Source organism: Mustela erminea, chromosome 18 (assembly GCF_009829155.1).
Source record: "Mustela erminea isolate mMusErm1 chromosome 18, mMusErm1.Pri, whole genome shotgun sequence".
In the NCBI taxonomy this organism is placed as follows: domain Eukaryota; kingdom Metazoa; phylum Chordata; class Mammalia; order Carnivora; family Mustelidae; genus Mustela; species Mustela erminea.
In genome coordinates, this window is record NC_045631.1 from 41,591,807 (window position 1) to 41,609,358 (window position 17,552).

Here is a 17,552-nt window from a genome sequence, read left to right on the forward strand (position 1 = left end):
AGGGAAACGCCCACCCGCTGATGAGGGTTCACTGGCTGGCTGCCTCTCCTGGCAGTCCCGTCGAGGGGCGGAGCCTCGCGCCCAGTCCTCTTCCACCGCCGCCTCTGTTTATCCGCTGGCCATTGGCCCCAGGGACTGCTAGTCGGCTCTGGGGACCGCCTCCAACTTGAGGTTTCATCCTCACGCCGCACCTATTGGCAGATAGAAGGTTACTTCCTCCTGATTGGGCAAGGGATTGTCAGTAAGACTAAGGAAAGAACCAATGGGAAGGACGGGGTGTGTCTTGCCCCACCCTAGCTCTGAGCAGGTGAGACTCATTACTCTCCCCTTCCCCCTACCTGTCCAACAGGTGAGTCAGGAGGCGCCATGGGAAAGGACAGACGCCTTCACAGGCCAGCCAACTCAGCGTCAGGCATGATGCTTCTTTGGGCTTATTCACCCTTGCCACAGAGGGATAATAACATATTTGTATAGCACTTCATAGGCTTTTTTTTCTGGGTTGGGATTTTTCCCCCAAAGACAGACTGCTCATGAGATTTCGAATTAGAAGGCCTGGGTTTGGGTTCTGCCACTTAGTATCTACATGATCTCAGCCAGTTACCTCATCTTTCATCCCGTTTCTCTTCATCTGTAAAATGGGTATATTAGCTGTTTCTGTCTCATGGGGGGTGCAGGAATAAAATTAAGGTTTCTGAAGTCACTAGGACAACTGCTAAAAGTTAGAATTTAAAGATAGGGAGGGGTTTATTTAATTCTCACAATTCTGAAAAAAAAAATTTAAGAACAAAATGAGCATCATTTCGACGATGGGGAAGCTGAAATTCAGAGAAGTCACAAAACAACAAAGTAGCATATCCTACACTGGAACCCCTTTCTTCTCATTTCAAGGCCCACCAAACGCGTGTTCTCCTGGTGGAATAATAGCATAGACATAAATGTTAAAGCAGTGGGGAGGGGTGGGGAGAAAAGAAAAAAAAAATTCTGGGCAGAGACAGAAGAGCAATGATTTGGGACAAAGATAGAGAAAATAGTGGTGGGTTTGGGGGAAAATCAGGCATCAGATCTAAAGGAAATCAACACAAGCATAAAAGAAACGGGGCAGCAGCCCTCTGGGTGGTGGAAGATCGTGGGTTAGTTATCAGAAAGAACTTCCCAATAGGCAAGCAAGTCAAGAAGACAAGGGTCTTTCTGTTCTGTTGGTAATGAAATGGATGCCCACTTTCGTGGATATCTGGTTTGCTGAACTTACCACGGATATTCATTCATCAGCACTTAAGTATTGAGCACCAACTGTATGCTCAGCACCAGATGAGACCCTGGTAACACAGAAAATCAAAATGATCCCAACTCCCAAAGGGTTCCCAGAGAGCTAAGTGTAAACAGGTCATCTTAGCCACTCGGAGTATGTGGGAATTGGGGGAGTAGTTGTCAGGAAAAGGTCCTCCCTCAAACAAGTTCTATAGTCCCAAAGCTAGCGCCTAGGGTGGGCTTCATGAAGGCAACCCAGCAGTATCCTTGACTACTTTCCCACCAGAGAAAGGAATGGTGGCCCAAACAGTCTCACTTCTGAGGCTAGTGCTATCCAGGAAGCCTTCCTGGAGGGGATCAGGGAGACATCAACCTCCTTAACCAGACATCATTCCACATGCCAGGGCCACTGCCCTTTACTTAGTTTCCTTGACTCCCCCTCCTCTTGTTTTTTTAGTATCTTCCTCCCTACTGCTCCCCTCAACCCCCAGCCAGGTAGAACAGTAGCCAGCCCTCAGCTTGGGAGGAATAGAGCTGCTCTCCCCATCCCCCGCCCACCTCCCCACCCACACCCTTGCACACAGACACACACACTTCCCAGACCCGAGCCTGACTTCACTCTTTTCTTCCTCTCTTCCTCTCTCTGCATACAGGCTGTTAATAACAGAGGAGTGGAAGAGCCTGGTGGAATAAAGGGGCACAAATAGGGCTTCAGAATAAAGCCTGTGTGTGTGTCTCCCCAGAATGTTCCTTGCACGTCAACCTGGGACAAGCTGCGACATGCTGGCCCCAAAGCTAAGCATTGGGCTGGGACTGGGTGGAGGCACCACCCAATGCAGCAGGAAAGACTTGAATAAGAGCTATGACTCTTCCCAGATCGAGGGATTTCAGCACATTTATTATGCACCTACTGTGTGCCTGCCTGCCAGGCACTGAGGATTCATCCGTAGGATACAGAAAAGAATCAGAAAATGATGTTTACTACCATGAGCTACCTGGGTAGAGGATTTGGTCTCAAGGGGCAAAGAGGTGCCTAGGGACAGGGATGAGAGTCACTGTGACCACAGTCTCCCCGGTAGCTTGAATTTAAGGCCACAGGAACATCCTACCTAGGCCCCTTCCTCCAAGCCTTTAAATAAATGAAGGCAGGGATTTCTCTGTTTGACAAATCTCCCAGAAAGGTGCGTCTCCAGCCTCCCTTATATGAATACCCTTGTCTCCTTTTATTCTAAGTTCCTTCTTGTGTCTAGCTTCACTTCGTATTCCTGAATTTTGAGCTCATTTCTCTTGCCCAGCGCTGAGGGGAAGCAGAGTTCTTGGGCCATGAAGAACACAAATGGTTAATACAACCGTGCAGCTTTCTGGGTTGGCAGAGTAAAGAAAGGGCACCAAGGGGCTTATCCCCAAGCTGCCCTAGAGATGGAGATTACCAGCAAAGAGGAGTATGAGGAGGGTCCGATGTTGGGATGTTGGGGTGGGGGAACTGGTGGGGACCAGGGAGGTGCTTCCTTGTGGGAAGGTGAACAACGGCCAGGCTGCTCTCCTCGGCTCATCCCTGCAGGCCTCTGGGCCATAGAAAGAGGCGGAAGAGATGCTGTTGTCTTCCATCTCAGGCCCCTCTCTGTCAGGGATTTAGATGTGCAAAAACCACACACACATACACACACAACCATCTGCACTCATACCTCCGGGATATACACTGATTGGCCCAGATTCAGACACACAAATGCCAGGCACGTCCGTGGCATACACACACACACACACACACACACACAAAACCCCTTTCCTTCCTCTTTGACCCAAGGTGGCCGCAGGGATGGCCACCTCTAGAAAGGAAGATGGGGTGGGGGGGCACCTGGGTGGTTCAATCAATTAAGCATCTGACTTCAGCAGGTCGTGATCTTGGGGTCCTGGGATCCAGCCCCACAGCAGGCTCCCCGCTGAGCAGGGAGTCTCCTTGTCCTTCTCCCCCTGCCCCTCCCCACACTTGTGCTCACGCTTCCTCGCTCTCTCTTTCTCTCTCTCTCTCAAATAAATATATATATTTTTTAATCTTATAAAGGAAGATGGGGTGAACAGATGGGTGACTAAACTTCAGGCTGATGACGTTGCCTTTCCACAGCAGGAAAGAAACAGACAACTGGAAGTTATTCCTGGGGGGAGCAGACGGAATCAAAGGCAATGCAAAGAGCCAGAGGCATTTTGCAAACGGCCTCCTCTGGGCCCTGGCTCAGAGCCATCTACAAGCCTGGGGAAGGGGCCTCCGTCCTGGTCCTCCCACAGGGTGTGGGGGAGGATCCCTCCATACAGGAATAAGGGGAGGAGTCTACACAGTGTTCATACTCTCCCCTTTGAGACCACACTCCAGATGGGAAACTGGAATTCCCTGCCCACAGCTGACCCTGCTTTAGAGCCTGTGGTTCTCCTGTTCTGGCTTTTTCTCCTGAGAATGGAAAGCAGCAGCTTGTGTGTTAGGTGCACGCTTGGGCCAAAGGGCGACAGGGGCAGGTATGGGGGAGGGATGGACGTTACGGACATCCCCCCTGGGGGATCCACACACGCGTGCTGGTGAGTGGGGAGCCAGGGGCACAAGGGGAAGGGGAGATGGACCAGGGGCTGGGGGTCAGGGAACAGTTATCCCCAGGCTGCTATGTTCTGAGAAGGAATCAGAACTCTGAGTTCCATTCTGGCCTTTCTGGTTGCTGTGGGGTATACTTGTCAAGGTAGATCTTACTTAGCAGTTTATTAGCTTGATCTGTGGCTCATTCAGAACACCGTATGTGGGCCTCTATTTGCACTCTGGCCCCTGCTGCTGGAGTCCAGGGGGAAGGATGGCTCAGTGGGATCCCTTGGGGCTGGGGAGACTCTGACTCCCAAGCTCTCCCGGCAGGAGGTCGGTCAGGCCCTGCCGGCAGCAGGAGCGCAGTAAATGGTGCAAGGTCCCTGGGCAGGGGGAGTGGGAGCGGTGTACCCGCTTTTTGTACCGCCCTTTGTCCAGGGGCGGAGCCCGGGGCGCCAGAGACCGCCCACAGCTGGGTCCTGAGGGTGTGTGCCCAGCCAGCCCGGGAGGGGCATGGCTCTTAATTACAGAGGTAGCTCCCAAGACATTTCACTGCAAGGCCTGTGGGCGGGGATGGAATGTCAGAAAGAAAACAGGGAGACAAGAAAACAGAGATAGGAGGGCCAGAAATAGCACAGGCCAGGGGTAGATACCAGGGGCTGGAGGTGGTGGTGGATGGAGAGGCTGGAAGAGGGTCAGGACCTCTCCAGAGAGTGACTACCCCCTACTCGGTACCCCCTTCGCTACCCCCAACCCCCGCCAACAAGGTGTGATTCCAGAATTTTAGGAACGCAACAGGATGGGCTCCAAGCACTGGGACTGTATTCTTGAGATGTGCCTTCCTGGCTTTCTGCGCAACCCCCTCCCCCTGCCTAGAGTTTGGGCGGGTGGGACGCAGCAGGGGGAACCTTGCCACCTGAGTCACCCCTCTCACTGCTCCTGGCCTGGGCGACTCCTGGAACAGGCTGACGCAGCTGAGGCCCCACCCGCCTGCCGGCAAGCTGGAAGAGATTCCTGCCCTGATAGGCACCATTCTCGTGGAGAGGGTGCCCCTCCCCTGGCATACGCGTGTGCAAGCGTGCACCCTTGTGTACACACACACACCGATGACAGAATTTCTCCCCCACCTGTGGAGAGTCCTTGGGAAATGGAAGAAGAAACAATCAGAGCCTCCTTCCTTGCATATACAGGGAAACTGAGGCTAGAACCAGGAAAGGAACGTCTCCAAGGTCACACGAGCAAATTCCTGATAGAGCTGGGACCTGAACCTTGTCTCCTGCCCCCCAGCCCACAGATCCCACCAATCTACGTCTTCTCTACCTCAGCAAAGTTGGGGTGCCGTGTATATATTACGGAGAGATGAGAACCAATTTTGTGGGAAGTCACCTTGTGGTGTGACTTCAGGAAAAAAACAACGGGATTCGAGAAAGGGGGTTGGGGGGCCGGGGGGGCTTGCTGGACTGTCCCACCCTCCCCAGGGCTGGAAAATCTCGGCTTAGGAGGGCACCGTCCAAAGCCACAGTCCGTGGATTTCGCAGAGACCTTTCCCCCACCTCCCCGGACTCCAGTCTCTGCGCCCCAGACTCCAGCAGGGCAGGATCTGCGTCTAGGGCTTGGAGCCCCCACCCCACCACCTGCTACGTGAATCCCTTCTTCCCCAGTCCTATCTGCGGCCACCGGGGAATTTGAGAGTTGAGATCCCTGCATATTTCATCGGCACCTCAGCCTTCAGTTGAAGCCCCAGCCAACTTACAGCTCATGGATAATTTATGGCGCCGGCGGGGAACCTGGAAGTGGTGAGGGGGAGGGGCGGGCAGCGTGGGGGCGGGCGAAGCCTGGATTGGGCGGGCGCTGAGGGTGCTGGACTGAGGCCAGGTCCTCTGGAAGTTTGCATGTGTGCGTGTGCGCGTGTGTAGGGAGGGGGGCGCTCCAAGGCCTGGGACATTTCCATTTTTGAGGATACCAATGTATTAAAAAAAAAAAAAAAAAAAAAGGCAAAACCCCATAACCACCACCAACAACCAGGTTCGTCAAAATAATTGTGCTAAAGGTTAAAGTCATGCGACAAGCATTTTCTGACTTCATTGCTAACCCTGTGTCTCTGTAACTGTGAGCATAACCTCATTTGGAGATACCGAAAGCTTTTTTGTTGTTGTTTGTTTTAAGATTTTACTTTTAAGTAATCTCTACAGGCAATGTGAAGCTGGAATTTACAACCCCAAGATCAGGAGTCACCTGCTTTACAGGCTGAGCCAGCCAGGCGCCCCCCAAAAGCTTTTAATGGTATATCCTTCATGCCTGTGAGGTCTCTAAAAGGCCCCTGCTCCCCACACCCACCAGGGCCAGGGAGAGAGGCCAGACTCTCCACTCAGACTGGCGGGACTTCTCTCCTTCCTTGCTTCCTCCAGGAAGACCACCAGGATTTAGCCAAAGGGTCAAGGGAAAAGGAAGGCATCTCCCGTGGCAGCTCTTCACTGTGCTCCAAGAACATAAAATCCCACTCTTCTCCTAAAAGGAAGGATGAAAAAGGTGATCCCAAATGGAAAATGTCAAGTTCTCCTTGACTCTTCATTGGGAGTGACTTCCCTTAGTGAGTTCTTCCCCAGATTCAGAGGATTAAATATATGTGTGTTGGGGGGGATGGTAAGAAAGCAGGCATGTTCTCCCCCTTACCTCATTTTCCCCACCTGAGTCATGGGTGTGAGAGGCACTCCTACCCCAAGGGCTGACTGGGGGACAGAAGAGATGCTATCCAGGTGCCTTGGCGCCTAGTGGGACCCAGGCTGGTGGTGATTACAGGTGATGCGTCCACAGGTTGGCCTGGGGCTGGCTCTGGTGGGCAGCCCTAGGCCCCGACATACTCCCACCTAATCCCTGAGTCATCATGGGACTAGCCTCTCTGAGCCTCAGTTTCCCCATCCATGAAGGTAGGGCCATCTGCCAGGGCTGTCCTTGGAGAGGAGTGGGAGAACTGGATAAAGACCCCATAGTGGGGACTGCAGTCAGATTATGCTGCTGTCGCTGGTGCCAACACAGGGAAAGGGTCCTTCTCTGTCCCCAGGGGAGACCCTACTCTCCTGGAGAAAGGGGAAAACCACGGTGGGACTTTAAGAACTATTGCTCAAACCTAAGGGGGGATTTCTTCCCTTAGAATTTTCTGGAATTTTGGAAGAGGCTGTAGGACTTTCCCCTTCCACTGGCCCTCACTTCTCAGGATTCAAGAAGGTGCTGGTCTAAGTGATCCCGGCAAGTCTGTCCCCAGGCTCCCTAACATGGGCTGGAGGTGGCGGGAGGTGGGGGAGGGCAGAATCTGGAATTGGGGCTGAGGCAGAACTTGACTGCCTGCTCTTCCTTGCCCCTGCCTACCCCCTTACTCCCTCCCTTCTAGAACTCCTTGTCTCACTCAGTAAGCTCAGTAAGCTCCTCCCCTGCTCTATTTTTCCACACAGCCGGCTCCAAAGCCAACACCTCCCTCTCTTTTCTCTGAGCAGCATCGATCTGGGGGAGAAGAGCCTCAAACCCAGCTCAGCTCTCACTCAATCTGGGGAACCTGGGACACGTTGCTTCCCATTCCTCGGCCTCACCTGTAGCAGAAGGGAACTGAGGCCTATGTCACAAGTACCTTTAAGACCAAGTGCCCAGCACATGGTGGGTACTCAGGATACGGTAGTAGTGACATTTGCTTCAGGACGGGGTCTTTCTGGGTCCAGCCACCTCTGTGGCCTCTGAGCCTGGCCCTATTGTGTGAGGTCACCATGCCCAGTCCCTTTTAGGCCTTCCCTCACCTTCTACCCATTATACTACAGATGCTATGACTGATGAGGTGCTGGGTGGGGTGTTGGGGGGCGGGGTAAGGAGGGACCAGGTGAGACAGATGTGGAGGAGGCGAGGGTGTCTGCAGTGGGTGGGGTTGGGAGAATGGGCTAGAGGGCCCACGCTGGGACTCGGTCTCACCGGTTTGGGGACCTGGCCCGGCACTGGGGAGACGCTGGCATCAGGAAGAGGCGGGAGGGGCTGACGGTTGCCTAGGAGAGGAGAGCTGAGTAAGGGACACGGGGCTGCAGGGCCTGGGCCACCGAACACCCCCCATACACACACACTCTGTCTCCCCACCACACACTCAGACATGCCACTCTCAGATGCACACTCTGACACACACAACACACTTCTTAAAAGGCATCCCCTCAGCTCTTCCTGTTCCTCCTCTCCAGCTCTATTTTTCTGATTTATCAGACTAACCATATAATTTATTTATTATAGCATTTATTGTTGGGGCGCCTGGGTGCTCAATCAGTTAAGGGTCTGCCTTCAGCTCAGGTCCAGGCTATCAAGTCCTGAATATGGCTCCCTGTTCTGCGGGGAGCCTGCGTCTCCCTCTCCCTCTGCCCCTCCCCACCGCTCCTGTGCTCTCTCTCTCTGCTCTAATAAATAAATAAAATCTTTTTTTTTTTAAGATTTTATTTATTTATTTGACAGAGATCACAAGTAGGCAGAGAGGCAGGCAGAGAGAGAAGGGGGTGGGAAGCAGGCTCCCTGCTGAGCAGAGAGCCTAATGTGGGGTTTGATCCCAGGACCCTGAGATCATGACCTGAGCCAAAGACAGAGGCTTTAACCCACTGAGCCACCCAGGCGCCCCTAAATAAATAAAATGTTTAAAAAAAAAAAATCCATTGTTTATCGCAGGTCTCTCTGCTGGAAGGCGAGCGAGCTCCGTGAAGGCAGGGTGCTTGGCCTGCTTTGCCCACTGTTGTATGCCCAGCACCTACACCGTGCTCAGCACATAGTAGGCGCTCGATTAATACGTACTGAGTGAGTGAACCCCTTCAGAAATACATTCATGAAGGCACCCACTCTCCTGGCCCCGCGTGCAGAATCACGCTTGGTCCCTGTGAAACTGCCACAGACATCCTCAGACGCGTGCACGGAGGCCCAGGCTCACACCCAGACCCACACATCCACGCAACACGCGAGCACACAGACTTTCTTGCTCCTGCACTCACACCCTCTCAGACTCACACCCAGCTGTCCAGATTCCAAAGCTCCTACTCACAGCAGGCACGCTCCCGCAAGTCCCAGCGCCCCACCCTCTGAAGTGCCAGCCCCTCCCAGAAACAGGGGGCGGGGCATCCGTGGAGGCTGACGACACCGCAGCTCCAAGGGGGTGCAGAAGGGCAGGCCTGCCCAGGCCCCCCGCACCCGGGAGCTCTGACCAGAGGCTCCCCCTGCAGACCCCACCTACGGGAGAGAGGGAGTGAGGTCACCGGTGCCTTCAGCCTTGACCCAGCCCTGCTCCAGACTGACTCTGGCCTTCTTGTCCTGGTCCCCACCGGAGACCCAGGGGCGGGGTCTGGGGTGAGGCAGAGAGTCCTCCTGGTCACAGAGCTGGGGAGGGCCCAGGCCAGGTCACCTGGCACACCTGTGGGGAGAACAGGGGTGTGGGCTTCCCAGCATCATCAGCTCCACCCTCCGGTAGGAAGAGAAGCTTCCTACACCACCCTGCTCCCTGGGAGGCCTGAACCATGGGGAGTCGCGCAGAACTATTATCTGCCTGGCCCCAACCCAGGGTCCCTTTCCAGAGAGGCCCCTTTTGCACCCTCCCCCACGCTGGACAGTGGGAGTGGACATGGGTGCAGCACAGCACTGAACAGCCACCTGGAAACACCCTCGTCTCCGCACCTCCAGACTCTCGGCCCCCTAGAGCTGATGGGAGATTGGGCAAGAGGATCTGGCAGTTCCACCGCCACCACGAGATCTCAGGTCATCAAAATGTATCCCTAGGGCCCCTCTGGCGCCGGAGATGGAGCCCCAGACTCTGCTCAAGAATGGGAGACTGGACATGCTTGCTCATACCCTCAAGCACTTGGGTCAGGAAATGCCTAGAAAGTAAGAACATGGAAATGTCCTCAGCCCCCTCCCCATGCTCATCACACTCCCCGAGGGAAGCAGTGCTGAACCAGGAAAATATAGAACATCCCATCTTAGAAATCTGAAATCACGCCTTCCAGGGACTGAGGAAGGAACTGCGTGCTCACGCCCCCTGGTGGGAGGATCTGCAATTGCACTCTGCTCTCAAAACCAAAAACCAAAAACCAAAACCAAAACAAAACAAAACAAAAACCCAACCCTGCGCAGGGTTTGAGGCCAAACTCTTTCCCCCTTGCCCACCCCATATTTACACAGGAGGGGAGATGGATGCAGAGGGAGGGAGGGAAGGACGCGCACCCTCAGCCCAGGGGAGACCGGACTCCAGGTACTGCGGTTCATTCAACAAGAAACATTTATTGAGCAGGTGCTGCCAGCGGGCCAGGAAAGACTGGACTCCTGGCCCAGTGCTCTTTGTGACACCAGCTGCCCCCCTGCGGTCTCTGAAATCCAGGCTGAGATCCAATTTGGAGGAGCAGGAATCTTCTCCTCCAGGAGACTGTCCAAGTGAGGAGAGCATCGGCGAGGAGGACAGGCCATCAGCAGCTGGAGCACCACCGTCCTGTGGCCCAGAGACCCTGAGAAGGCACAGGACGGACCTGGGGAGCAGCGCTCACAGCTGGGGTGGGATGAGGCCTGGTCAGCTATGTCCATTTTACATTTTTAATAAATAGTTCTTGCTGCTGCCCAGGCTGGTGATGGCGGTACCATTGGGCCCAAGTGTCCCCAGCTCTCGAGGGATGCAAGGCTGGCCCTCTTCTCATGCTAGTTCAGGCTCCAGCTCTGGAAAGGAAAGGAGGGAATACCAGGTTAGCCCCCCACTTGCTCCCAACAAACATCTGGGTGCTGTCCTGCAGGGCTGGAGACAGGCAGGAGGGGGGCTCCCTGGGGCAGGTCTCAGCTGGGTCCCCACTCCAGAGAGGATGCCACCCCCCTCACATACAAGGTGCGACAGGGTTGGCTAACAGGCTAGAAGTCCCCAGAGGAGGGGTCCCAGCACCCCAACTGCCTCTGCCGCACAGTACGCGGATCCTTCTGGGGCCAACCTCCAGCCCAGGTTACAGCCCCACCCTCCCCTGGGACTCAAGTCACTGACCAGCCTCTGCCTCGTCCCCCTTGGCATCAGGCTCCTGCCACCAGTCAGCATAGATGCTCTCCTCGTAGTCCCCCTCCCCCTCGAACTCAGCATCTGAAGCCAGGTCCTTGGGCTCCACGGGTGGCACTGTCTCTTCCAGCTCCATCTAGAGCAGCCGGAGGGTGGGGAGAGAAAAAAGGTCACGACAGGTGCAAACCCAGACAGGTTCCTCTCCTGGATGAGCCCCACGCCTCCCAACCCCCCCCCACCCCATCTCGGTCTCCAAAGCCCCCATTTTCCCCAGTCTCGAGATTCCACCAGGGACCTATCTGAGGGTTTCTCCCATAGGGTCCCACTCCCAGACGGCTGCTCCCAGAGCCGATGCTCCCCCAGCAGAGATTCGATGTCAGCTAAGCGGTCCCTTTCCATGGCCCTCCGCTGAACCAGGAATTCCACAGCGAATCTGCTAGTCCACGGGTACCGTGTGCTCATGCGATTTCCTGGCCAGGAACACGATTACTGCCCCCCTACCACCCCGTGGCTGGATAATGTCTGGATAGCTCCCGCTGACCTCGCTGATGCCATGCGTCAGCTCCGGGATGCAACCCTGGCCCATGAGCCCATTGGATCTGGAGCTCTCCCCTGGTGGCCCACGCCGACCTCTCCTGAGCACTGCTGGTGCCTCCCCAGCTAGACTGCGAGACTCTCAGGGAAAGTGCTGTGCCTTTCATCCCCTTGCCATAGCCCCACAGTGTCTGGCAAAGAGCAGGCCACGAATAAAGAGTCATCAAAATGGCACCATTCACTGAGCCCCTGTACTAAGTGCTTTCCACACTTGACCTCGTTTCATTGTCACCAGAACGGTGTGACGTGGGCATCATCTCCCCCATGCAAGATGCAGGAATTGAAGTTCAAGAGCTATTTGAGACTTGCCTGGAGGCTGCCCACCCGGTGAATGGCGGGGCCTTGTCTAGCTGTTGCCAAGGCCAGGGTGCAAACTGGGTCCCCCCTGCCCTGGTATATGATGAGTAGGCAGATGGGTGAGTGAGCAAAGCGGGTAACGAATATATCGGCCCCAAGCACAACACCGCACCAAAATTCAGACTCTCGAACCCTCGTTCAGAATCAAGGTACCACCCTGTAGTCCTTCCTTCCTGGCATCCTGCGTTGGTTCATTCACCGGTTCATTCAAACTGTTTCCCAATGCCAGCTCTGTGGCAGGTGCTGTGGGAAAGCTGGGAATAACGTGGTCCCCCATCCCGGAGCCCAATCCTCTGGGAGACTGGCTGGAGAAGGGGGCTGGGGATGAGATGGACCAGCACTGCAAATCACTTCAGGCCCGGGGAGGCACAGAGGGTCAGAGCTGGCACTGAAAGCCCAGAAGACAGAGCCAGGGCACACAGGGAGGGCTTCCTGGAGGAGCTGCCACTTGAGCTGGGCAGGGGAGTTGGTGGGCAAGACACATAAGGAAGGGGAGCATGAGAACACTGACTGGGGAGAGAGGAGGGACAGGTGAATCTCTCCCCTGCCTCACAGCAGCTGACTGCCAGGAGGTGGGGCTGGGCTTTGGCACAGCGGCCCCTCGGAAAAAGCTCAAGGGTCTCCATCATGGCCCAGCCTAGAGAGCAGGGGGCTGCTTACCTCATCATCTGACTGCAGGTACGTATGTGCAAACTCTAGCAGCTCCCGAAGCTCAGCGGTCTGGTTGTGGTAGAGCACGGCCTCCTGAGAGGAGGGGAGAAAGATGGGGTAAGCCAGACCCTGCCGCCACATGGGGGAGGAGCCTAGTTTTTAGGATCTGGGGGTTCCCACCCTTTTTCGGCTCAAGGAGCAGGGGACAGGTATCAGCTCTCGTGCTGATGGAAAAAGCCACAGGTGCTTGGAATGTCGGGTTAAAGGAGAATTCTGAGGGTTCTATTAGAAAGAGTTCCCTAATCCATTAGCAACGTCTGCCACGCCTAAGGAAATCAAGGGTGGCATCATGCGCCCCGTGACTGTCAGTCTTGCCCTAAATTCCGATGGATTCCTTCGTTGGTCCAAGTCCCTGGGGGTCTGCTGGCAAAGGCCAGCAGAGAGGGGGACCAAGGTGGGGCGGAGAGCAGGCAAGGGGTAAGGAGCAAGATGGACAGGTATTTTGGGGCCTCCCACAGCCGGGGGTCTGTGCTGTCACGGTAGGTGGGACCCCTCCCAACATGCAGGTGAGGCCACATACTCAGAAAGGATCAGGAAAGTTCCTAGGCCCCATTCAGCTGGTGGGGCTGGCCCAGGACTCCAACCACAACCTGTAGTCTTTTTTTTTTCCTTCCCATCCTGCCTTCCAAAGAAGCCAGGAGTTTTTTAATTGAACTGAGAGTGCCTCCAAAGGCCGTGCCCACCTCCCGGGGCTGGAAGTCCTCCTCCTGCAGGCCCCAGCGAGCCCGGTGGAAGCGGTAATACACCAGATTCTGCTGCATGACGCTGTCCTCAGGGTCGAAGAGCATGTAGCTGGCGGCGCTGCGGGCGGCCTGGCGCACGTCGTTCACTGTGGGCAGGACAGGAGGGAGGAGTTGCCCTGCACCTCTCCACCTTCAGGGACAATGTCTTCCTAGCCCATCCCCATCTCCCAGCTCAGTCGTCACTGAAGCCTCACCGCTAGTATCATCCCCATTTTAGAGACAGGAAACCCAAGGCACAGAGAGGTTAGCTAGATATCCCAAACTCACACAGCTGGAGAATAATGGCACTGGGGAATGAGAGCCCGGCAGCCTGGCCCTCAACCTATCTGCCGACCAGACCCATGAAGGGTCTCCCGGCCCCTTGGTCCTCATCTCCTCCAGCCTCCATCAAAATTCTGGCATCTTAACATTGTAGGAACACCGGACATCATCTGTCCCAGCCCCAGCTGATGCCCAGAATGTCCCCCAGACAAGGACAGCCGTAAGTCTCCACGCTATTTATTATCAGCCATGTGACTAATGGCCCCTTGCACTGTATGAGCCTCAGTTTCTTTTTTTTTTTTTTTTTTTTAAGATTTTATTTATCAGAGAGAGAGAGAGCGAGCACAGGCAGACAGAATGGCAGGCAGAGGCAGAGGGAGAAGCAGGCTCCCCGCTGAGCAAGGAGCCCAATGTGGGACTCGATCCCAGGATGATGGGATCATGACCTGAGCCGAAGGCAGCTGCTCAACCAACTGAGCCACCCAGGCGTCCCGAGCCTCAGTTTCTTATCTGAAAAATGGGTCCAGTCATGTCAGCTGCCGGGAGGTGGTGGTGGGGGTTGGTCAAAGCATCAAGTGAGATAAACAGACATGGCAGGGCTTTGTAAGTTGTCAAGTGCTGTGTAATTGTTGGCCTCCTGGTCATTTACCCAAGAGGTCCCTGAATTGTCCGAGGGCTGCTCTGTTCCTCCCCACTCTCTTGCCTGCCCACCACCCCCAGCCTCCCCTCCCATCACCTAGGGTCCTCACATCAGAGGGACTGCTCCCCATGACTGATACTCCCAGTGCAGTGCTCTCTCTTCCCCCTGCCCCCCATCTCAAGCCCACCAGGAGGCTCACACTTGTAGTAGGCAAACTGCAGGTAGTGATACATGGTGGCCACGAACTTCTCCACGAAAAAGCCGCCCACATTGGGGGTCAAGTTGGCCTCACAGTCCACCTTGCACTGCAGGGACTCTGCAAAGAGATCTAGGGAGTGGGAGACTGAGGTGAGGAACCAGTGCTGCGATCATAGACTTTGCCTGAGTAGACTTCACTCAGCATACGAAGGGCAGTGCTAAGGGCGACTTACCAACCCCCCCAACCCTCACCCACAAACCAGAGGGAGCCAGGGCATTCTTTTTTTTTTTTTTTTTTTTTAAGATTTTATTTATTTATTTGACAGAGAGAGAGAGATCACAAGTAGGCAGAGAGGCAGGCAGAGAGAGGAGGAAGCAGGTTCCCCTGGGAGCAGAGAGCCCGATGAGGGGCTCAATCCCAGCACCCTGGGATCATGACCTGAGCCGAAGGCAGAGTTTCACCCACTTAGCCACCGAGGCTCCCCGAGCCAGGGCATTCTGAGGCAAATGAGGTTTGGAGGTGGCACTGAAGCCTAGAGAGAGCAGCTCAGGACAGTCCTTTCTGCCCCTGCTGAGGGACCTCTCAGTTAGGGACCCCCAGACTAGGAGTGATTTCTGGCGCCACAAAATGCCTTCTGCACCCACCACCTTCACACCTTTGACCTCTGCCTGGAAGTCCTGTGATCCCCATGTCCCCAGATCCTTTGGGGATGTCATCACCTCTCCGCACCCATGCCCCACACTTAGGACAGTCAGGACTGTAGCCTGTCCCTCTCAGCCAACTTAAGTCTCCAGGGGAAGGTTAACCCCTTACTCCTATCTGCCTACGAAGAACTTCCCAGGTGCTTCATTAAAGGGTATGGAGTGAATACTTGTGTCAAGGGACTTTAGTTCTGGGAAGCAGGGCCCTGTGGGTGAGCTGGACGTCCACAGGGGTCTGCAGGGGCTGGGGAGTACCTGCTATGGCTGGGTAGAAGTCCTTGAAGTCCACCTGCTCGTGGGCCCCCTCGCAGCCGGCCAGACACCGGGCAAAGACGGCCAGGTACTCTGCCAGGGCGCGCTCCATGTCCTCCGCGCTGCTTCGGAAGTCCCCGCTGTTGTAGATCTTCACAGCCCTGAGGAACACCGCCTGGAGGAGGGCAGGCCAGGGTCAGGGAGACCGCCCCCCAATACCTCCTCTCCTCTAACAAGCGTTGGGGGCCAGCTCAAGCCCTCCACCCCACCTCGTAGGGCTGCGCCTCCAAGTCTGTGAGGGGCTCCTCGGCGGCGTCTAGCAGCCCCCGGTAGTAGCTGAGATACTTGGCGGTGAGCTCGTGCTTCGGGTTCTTCTGCAGGAACGTGTAGGCCGCGGCGGCCGCCTTCTCCAGCCGGTTAGCCTGCGGGGCGGGGACAGAGTGGGTCTGGAGGGCCTGAGCTCGCAGCCCAGAGCGCATGAGTGGGCTTGACGGTCCCGGGTCGTGCGGCCGACTCTGCTTCCGACCTGCCAGAAACCGACGCCGGCTCCGAACGACACGACCCCACAGGGCAGGGGCGCCGGGGTGGAGGGGGCACCCCAGCTGCGGGCGGGGGTGGGGGGTAGGCGTGGTGGAGGCGAGCAGGCGAGGCGGCGGCGGGGGGGATTCCGGGACTGGGGGCGCGGAGGGGCCGAGGGACGGTGGGGCAGGACGGGAAGGGGGGGCGAGGCCCACCTTGAACAGCGCGTAGTGCAGGTACTGGTAGGGCAGGCGGCTCTGGAAGTCGCGCAGCAGCTGGCGCGGCGGGTAGGGCACCTGGAAGGCGGGCAGCGTCCTCTTGCAGCGCCGCAGACAGGCGGCGCGTTCCAGGACGTGGCCGAAGAGCTGCAGCTCGCGGGCCCACTCGTCGCCGGGGCCGCCGTCGGGGCCGAGCGCGGGCCCCGAGGGCGAGCCGACGGGCGGCGCGGGGCCGCTGCAGTTGGCGTGGCAGAAGGCCTCGCTGTCCCGCAGCAGCCGGTGCAGCCGCAGCGCCGCCTCGAGGTAGCGCGCGCTCTCCCGCCAGCTCTCGCCCTCGTACTGCTCGAGCGCGTGCCCGTAGGCCGCGGCCAGCGGCATCAGGTCCTCGGGCGGGAAGCCTCGGAAGCTGTACTTCTCGTACTGCGCCGCGGCGCTGCCCAGCAGCAGCCACAGTAGCCCGCACGCCGCCCGCCCCATGGCCGCGCCGGCCGGCTGTCCCCCGGGCGGAGCAGACGTCAGGGCCCCGCGAGCGGCTGGGGGGGGGGGGTTGGGGGGGGGGAAGCCGGGGGGCGGGAGCAGGGGCCGGGCGGGCGCGCCCGCTGGGTCTTAGCGCCGGGCGCCGGGCGCCGGAAGGCGGGGTCGCCGTCTGGGTCAGCTCCCCGGAGGGGCAGAGTGGTGCCCGGAGTCCCCTACGTTGCCCGACGTAGAGGGGGGGTGGTCTTCCGCTTGACAGCTGGTAAGCGGCTGGAGGAACGCTTTCCGCAGGGATGGGAGTCCGCAAAGCTCCTCCCCACACAAGGACAATCCCCCACCTTAAGAAGTTGAGCGAGCGCCGCCTCTTCCACTCTGCCCAAACCTTGGCACCTGGTCTTTCCATTACAGAGTCCCTTCTGCTTCTTCTCCGCCCCTAGCCCTGATGAAGTCGCCCCTAGTGTCCCCTCCCCGCCCCCGACCCCGGTCCGCTACCGGGAGGTGCACACCCGGCTTCACCCTGCACACAGAACTCTCGCCGCCGCCCACCCATCTCCATCCCCGCGCCGGGAGTCTTGGACGCCCAGCTTCAGCGACCCGGGGCCGCTGGTCCCCGGAGAGGCCATCCCTGGGGGCAGTGGGGGTCGTGGGCGGGGACAATACCAAGGCTCTGGAGCCCCACCAGGTTCCAGCCACCGGGAGAGATTTGGGGGGTACCAGCGAAAGAAGGAAGGGATGCTTCAGCCCGGCCTTAGGACCCGGGGACTCCGGAAAAAAGGACGCAGAACTTTTTTCTTTTTTCTTTCTTTCTTTCTTTTTTTTTTTAAATGGGAGTAAGCTCCGACTTCTCCGCTTTCCTGAACCTCCCTCCCTGACCGGGCCCCTGGACGCTAAGCCCAGGGACAGCGGGAGGAGGGAAGCTGGAGTTCTTTGTGGTGCATTCCTGTGACTCCAGCACTCAGTCTTGCCCCCTCCTCCTATTCCACCCTCGGTCTCCCGCCCCCCGGCCCGCCAGCTCAGTCTCCCCTGCCCCCCATTCCACGTGTACCAG

General features: G+C 56.9%; 1 protein-coding gene and 1 long non-coding RNA gene across 3 annotated transcripts; both read right to left on the minus strand.

Annotated features, from left to right (window-relative positions):
* Positions 1 to 6,047: 6,047 nt before the first annotated feature.
* LOC116578108 lies at positions 6,048 to 9,173 on the minus strand. Of its 2 annotated transcripts, none has more exons than XR_004280741.1 (3): positions 9,048 to 9,173; positions 7,763 to 7,833; positions 6,048 to 6,316 (listed from the first exon to the last, which is right to left on the minus strand). It is a non-coding gene; the product is annotated as an uncharacterized LOC116578108 (long non-coding RNA). The 2 variants fall into 2 exon arrangements; XR_004280740.1 differs by lacking the exon at positions 9,048 to 9,173 and adding an exon at positions 8,615 to 8,808.
* An 889-nt stretch (positions 9,174 to 10,062) lies between these two features.
* Positions 10,063 to 16,579, minus strand: P3H4 (prolyl 3-hydroxylase family member 4 (inactive)). The gene is made up of 8 exons (XM_032321051.1): positions 16,028 to 16,579; positions 15,563 to 15,715; positions 15,297 to 15,468; positions 14,341 to 14,469; positions 13,181 to 13,326; positions 12,447 to 12,530; positions 10,827 to 10,971; positions 10,063 to 10,513 (listed from the first exon to the last, which is right to left on the minus strand). Exons 1-8 carry the CDS (start codon positions 16,505 to 16,507, stop codon positions 10,491 to 10,493), a joined length of 1,332 nt encoding a protein of 443 aa, XP_032176942.1. The 5' UTR covers positions 16,508 to 16,579; the 3' UTR covers positions 10,063 to 10,490.
* Between the last annotated feature and the right edge of the window lie 973 nt (positions 16,580 to 17,552).

Coding starts and splice junctions, on each gene's coding strand:
- P3H4 (XM_032321051.1), bottom strand. CDS start 16,507: ATGGGGCGGGCGGCGTGCGGGCTACTGTGGCTGCTGCTGGGCAGCGCC. Junction 14,470..15,296: donor CTTCTACCCAGCCATAGCAG/GTACTCCCCAGC, acceptor CCCACTCCCTAG/ATCTCTTTGCAGAGTCCCTG. Junction 10,514..10,826: donor GGGGGACGAGGCAGAGGCTG/GTCAGTGACTTG, acceptor TTTCCTTTCCAG/AGCTGGAGCCTGAACTAGCA.